The sequence below is a fragment of the Alexandromys fortis genome, unplaced genomic scaffold, assembly GCF_014885135.2.
Source record: "Alexandromys fortis isolate MF-2015 unplaced genomic scaffold, M_Fortis_MF-2015_v1.1 scaffold_41, whole genome shotgun sequence".
Classification (NCBI taxonomy): domain Eukaryota; kingdom Metazoa; phylum Chordata; class Mammalia; order Rodentia; family Cricetidae; genus Alexandromys; species Alexandromys fortis.
The window spans coordinates 6036853-6042852 of NW_026067923.1; the positions used below are offsets into that span (position 1 = coordinate 6036853).

At 51.5% G+C, this 6000-nt stretch overlaps 1 protein-coding gene across 1 annotated transcript in view; it reads left to right on the top strand.

The window, feature by feature from the left end:
• The first annotated feature begins 332 nt into the window (after positions 1–332).
• Sbspon (somatomedin B and thrombospondin type 1 domain containing) overlaps positions 333–6000 on the top strand; it is a 33716-nt gene continuing 28048 nt past the window's right edge. The window contains exon 1 of the mRNA XM_050142134.1: positions 333–642. Within this exon, the coding sequence (XP_049998091.1) occupies positions 429–642 (214 nt within the window). The 5' untranslated portion in view covers positions 333–428. The remainder of the gene's footprint in view (positions 643–6000) is intronic.

The following is a 6000-nucleotide window of genomic DNA, read 5'->3' on the forward strand; positions in this document are numbered from 1 at the left end:
AGCCTCCCGACGGCTTTCTATAGCGAGCTGGGACGCCCGGGTGCAGCGGAGGGCCGTTTATCCGACGGCTTTTGGGCGCAAACACGCACTGGCTCCTGCGCCCCGAAAACGTTGGGAGGCAGAGTTTGGAGGCAGGAAAAAGGGCCGAAGGGGCGGGCTACGCGAGCGAGCACCTGCTTGGCTGCTCTCCGGGCGGTCCGGGGCGGTCTGGGTGCGGCGGGCTGGCGGCCGGGAGGAGAGGCTCGTCCCACCTGGGCCCGAGCACCATTCGCCCAGAGCCCGTGGGGCGTGCAGCCAGGGCGGCCGAGGGGCGGCGCGGAAGGGCGGAGGGCCGGGGCCGGGGGCGGGGGCTGCGGCTGTCTCGGGAGTGGAGCGCGGCCCGGAGACTCTGGCTGGGTCGGGTCGCAGGTGTCACCGCAGCTCTGGCCATGAGGACCCTGTGGATGGTGCTGTGCGCGTTGGCACGACTGTGGCCTGGGGCCCTGGCTGGCTGCGCAGAGGCCGGGCGCTGCTGCCCTGGTCGGGACCCAGCCTGCTTCGCCCGCGGCTGGAGGCTGGACAGGGTCTATGGAACGTGCTTCTGCGATCAAGCCTGCCGTCTCACCGGGGACTGCTGCTTCGACTACGACCGGGCGTGTCCAGGTGGGTGGCTGGCTGGGCCCGGGGTGGGGCCGCCAACCGTGCAACCCCAGACGTCGGGGAGAGGGCAGGGCGCTGGGCCGCTAGAAGTCGGGAGGGAGTCTTCTGGTTGCTTCTAGTCCAGTCCGGTCTTAGTCTCCCAATCCCAGTTCAATCCCTGGGCTTCCCAGTCCTCTTTATTAACATCTCTGAAGCACCCTTCTTGGACGTTTGTGGACCACCTCTGGGCGTGAATTTTGTGATCAAGAACTCGAGCTGCATAGTCACCTGGGCCTAGAAGGATGGTGCTGACAGTTTTCAGGGGTGTGTCTCTGGGCCAGTCTTCCCTACAGTTACTCTGTCAAGTTCATATATCACGTTGGGGATGGAAAACCGTGATGTGGGCAGGAAGGTGTGACTAGCCCACTTTGGGCTAAGCTTGCCCTTGGGGGTGAGGTGGAGCATAAAGTTCTCAGAGGTCTGCGGTTGTGTTTCGCGGTGGGCTCCAACAGGGACCACAGTTGCTTCCTGTGAGGAGGTTTTCCGTGCTCTCCAGAGCTGTCCTTAGGCCTCTACCGTGTTTTCATCCGGACCCGAGGCCATTCCTCATTTAAATTTCCCTTAGCATCTCGGGTCTTTATCCGTTTGTAGAGTTCAGTCAACAGTGCCTTTTAATTGAATTTTAAGGTAAAGGCAGAAATGGGGAGCGCAATCCTGAAAACCAAACTGAAAGCAACGGTGCTTGCTGCTAATCACATCAGTCCAAAGTCGCACATTGGATGGGGTTGGAACTCAGTCCCCTCTCAGGTCCTTCCTCAGCATCTCCTGGGGAGAGGGCCCACAGGGTCCAGCAGGGACAAGGCCGCTCTTGCCTCTTCGCTCAGAGCCTGTAAGACCCTAGGCAGGTCTGTCACCCAGGCCTGATACTGGAAGAGCAACCCGAAAAACTGGACGATTTACCGACTGGCTAAGAACTAATTATTTACCTCTGAATAGGGTTGCTCTTTTTCATTTTTTTTTCCCTGTTCCAGGACATCTTGCCTCAGACTAGAGGAAGCTGAAAAGGTCAATTACTCAGGAAATGTAGTGACTCTGAGTCATGTGTCCCCACCCCTGACAGCACCCTAAACTGTGCGTCTCGGCTACTTGAATACCTCAGGAACACCTCCTAACCAGGATGTGGTTCTGAATCCACTCTTCCATTACAGAATTCCTGCAGCCTAGGGAGGTGTTACCTCTACATTGGTTATGGAGTTCCTGCAGCCTAGGGAGGTGTTACCTCTACATTGGTTATGGAGTTCCTGCAGCCTAGGGAGGTGTTACCTCTACATTGGTTATAGAGTTCCTGCAGCCTAGGGAGGTGTTACCTCTACATTGGTTATAGAGTTCCTGCAGCCTAGGGAGGTGTTACCTCTACATTGGTTATAGAGTTCCTGCAGCCTAGGGAGGTGTTACCTCTACATTGGTTATGGAGTTCCTGCAGCCTAGGGATGCGGGAAGCACAAAGATGGACCAACAGTAAAGGTGCAATCTCTGCTCCCTAAGAAGTCACCAAGAAGCATACAAGCAGGCACAGGCAACAGTAGAGCAAGCATCTCTTCTCTTCAGGGACCCTTTCCACCACGGGTTGCCCGGCACCGTGATTTGCCTCTTTTTTCCTCTGTGTCCTTTCATAAGGGGCTGGGCTTCACCTGTCCCTTTCACGCTCTGTGCGCTAGCCCTTTCGTATTTTCACTTTTGCACTTCATGGCTCTGTTTAAGTGAACTAAATCTCCATAACATCACCGCAGTGGATCTGATCGCTGCGAGGGCCACCGCGTGGCTGGTGGGCAGGCAGGGCGCACAGCGCTAGCGCGATGCAGGAAACCATGAGTCACGTTCTGAAGAAGCACCGCAGCGGAGCGGAGTGAGAGGCTCTTCACGTTGTTCGGACCTGCATACGAGGGATGCTTATTGTCTCCGGGATTTTCCATTTAATACTTTCTGAGATCCTAGACAGAGAAACTAAATGAGGGGAGGGGATTATATCTAAAACAGGTAATCTGAAAGAAACACTAGAAGACGTGTAGGAAGCCAGGCCCTGAAGCTAACAGAGTAAAAGTGGCAGATTGTGGACACAGCCGGATATAGAGGTCTGGCTCTCCAGAGGGATGGGGAACAGAGGGGAGGATAGTGAGAGGAACTTCTTTGCTTGGAACTTGCTATGTAAACAAGGCTGGCCTCCAATTCTCAGAGATTTGCCTGCCTCTGCCTCCAGAGTGCTGAGTTAAAGGTGTGTGCTATCACACCTGGCTGCGATTGGTTTCTAGGAGACATGGCAGTGCCAGGCTGAAGCACACACACACACACACACACACCCTCCCACCTTAATCTGACCACAAAGAAATTAAATACCCTTGTTTTGGCCTGGGATGTAGAAATAGAAAAATCAATTATTTTGGACTGGTTATTTATTGGGTAAACCCAGGAGAGTTAAGTGAATTTATCATCTTGTGAGAAACTCTAAAGCAAGTCACAGTAATTGCATGCTCGGTGGAGGAACTAAAGCCAGAACGGGAGTGTGGTGGAATTTAAAAGCCTATCTGCCAGTCCTGAATGTACTTTCCCAGGTCAACAGAGTGCTTGTAGGCTGAAGAGGAGCTGACTTGACAGTAGTAAGGCTGCTTGCTGGTGCATGCTCTAGTCTGAAGGTTCCTGTGAAGAGAAGAAGGAAATAGAGGCCACTGGAAGCTGGAGACCGAGCCTGCTTCTGCATTTCAGCTAAGGATAAGAGCCAAGGGCAGGGTGGAGCTGAGAAACACAGCCTTCTCTGCCCTGGGCAAGCCTGCTGACTCTAGGTCAGGGCTGCTGTGGGCCTGCCTCCACTGGCCGGAGTGAAAACTGCATCTAGAACTGCCTGTGAGCGCGGCTCTGGCAGAATGCCTCTCTCTATTCTTATGGAGTTTTCCCACCAAACAGTTATTATTTGTTTGTGATTGCCTCCAATCTGAAATAACCATAATGCCACGATTTTGTCCTCAGACTTGAGGAATGTCAGGTTTAACCTTTACCCTGTCTACTGCTCTTATGGTTTTGGAGAATGAATGCCAGTCTCTTGGGGCTCAGCGTTATCTCATGTGTAAAAGGAAAATGACAAGACCAAAACAGGGGACTGTCAAGTGGTCGCTAGAAGGTGATACCTAGAAAGCCCAGAACTTGGTACCTGGCAGGCTCTTAGGGAGCAAGTGTTCCGTCATCAGCCCTTGGCCACCGTGGGCACTGCTGCGTATTTCAATTAATTAAACATTTAACATTAGAACTTCAGGAGTACATAGTCTCGTTATTCCTATATGTCATTATTAAGTCACAAGTGTCTACACAGACATGGTGGCAAACACTTAAACCCCAGCACTCAGGAGGCTGAAACAGGAGGGTCAGAAGCCCAAGGCCTGCTCAGTCTATGGAGTAGATTTGAGACCCACGTGAGTAAATTAGTTCAGAATCACATTCTCGGGCTGTGACTTGATGGTAGAGCCTTTGCCCAGTGTGAGCAGGTCTTGAGTCTGATCATCAGCACCACAATTTATTTTCCTCCTTTGCAAAAATCTACCCAGACCCTGGGGGAGAGAAGGCACCCAAAATAAAGTAGGTGTGTTACTGTTTATCTTACATACATCTGCTTAAGATCAGAGAAATTCTGAAGGGTGAAATTCATACAGCTCAAGGATGCTGGGGAAAGTATGGCTGCCCTGTGTTACCATTTTACAAATGCCAAAGCTGAGGAATGCAAGGGCTCCCATCATCCCCGATCACACAAATGAGGGTAGAGCAGAGGCCAGAAAGACAGGGTTTTCTGACCTTAGGTTACAACCTGCACCTTTTGAGTGGAATTTGCAGTGACTCCATACACATTCCTGAATCCTGCAAGTCCCCGTAGTCTAGAATCCCAGGTTGCTCAGTTCTCAGAAGCATCTAACCCTTCATAGTCTCCTTGCTCAAGGTTTGCCCTCTCCTTGCTTTGAAGCCCTTAGATCTGACAGTATGTCTGACGTCATAAAACGTGTAACCGTGTCTGTATGAGTCAGCACGCTGAGTTCTCCATCCTCGCAACACATTTGGGGAAAGTGTCACAAAGAGATGGGATACTGGCTTTTTTTTTTAAATCTAAGTTGAAAGGTTTTGTTTTTCAAAGTTGAAAGGTTTCTTTTTCCTCTTATGTAACAATAAAACCTATTTTAACCCCAGAGATCCTTAGATAAAAGAATTATCTTTATTGGACAGATAAAATATTATTTCACCTATAGAATAACTTGAGTTGCCAAAGAAATTTATGCTGAAATGAATTATTTCAAAAGATAGCATTTTGGGGATGGCATGAGTTTAACACCAATAATATATCATAAGTCTCCTACAAAGAAAAATTAAGTAGAAAACAAAACGGTTTTTTGCTGGGTGGTGGTGGTACACACCTTTGATCCCAATATTTGGGAAGCAGAGGCAGGCAGATCTCTAGGTAGAGGCCAGCCTGGTCTACAGAGAAAGTTCCAGGACAGACAGGGCTATTCAGAGAAACCCTGCCCCCCCCCAAAAAACAAACAAACCACCACCAACAAAAACAAAAAATAAAACCAACAACAACAACAAAACAATCTCCACAGGGTGTATCTAAAATAGCAGGAGAAGCGACAGACCCAGATGTAAGTCACTGCCTGGAATGACTTAGTAGAAGTCTTGCTTGCCCAGTGCCTCTCCCAAGTCGCTAACTCAGGTTCCTATGGACTTCGTGCTAAGGCCACAGAAACAGTGGGCTGTATTGGATCCTTCACAGCAACCACAGAAAAGGCAGAACTACGCTTAGCAGTTATTCACTCACAGGACGGGGCGAAGCTGAGTAGTTCCTGTGTCTCCTGGATCTCCAGGAAGTCCAGGGAACAAACTGCCCCAACTCCAGTGGGAAAGGAGGGGACCTTGAGCTTATGACCAGGGGCTCACAACCAACCAAGAAGAAGGATGGCTCAGATCCTGAGAATGGAGAAAGCTGAAGCTTCTTGACCAGAGCCAGCACAGCCTGAGGGGCAGCAGGAGGGGCCGCCCAAGGGGCAGCCTGGAGCTAGCAGTGGTGGCCTAGAGTCAAGGAGGGGGATGTAGGTAACACCCCAGGTGACATTTACCCTAGATCAGCAGCCCCCCACCACACACTCCTACCCCTGGGTCAGCATCCCCCCCCCACTCTGACCCCTGTCAGCACCCTCCCACTCCGACCCCTGGGTCAGCACCCTACACACACTTTTATCCCTGGGTCAGCACCCGACACTCCGACCCCTGGGTCAGCACCCCCGACACTCCTACCCCTGGGTCAGCACCCCACACACACTCCTACCCTGGGTCAGCACACAGACACAC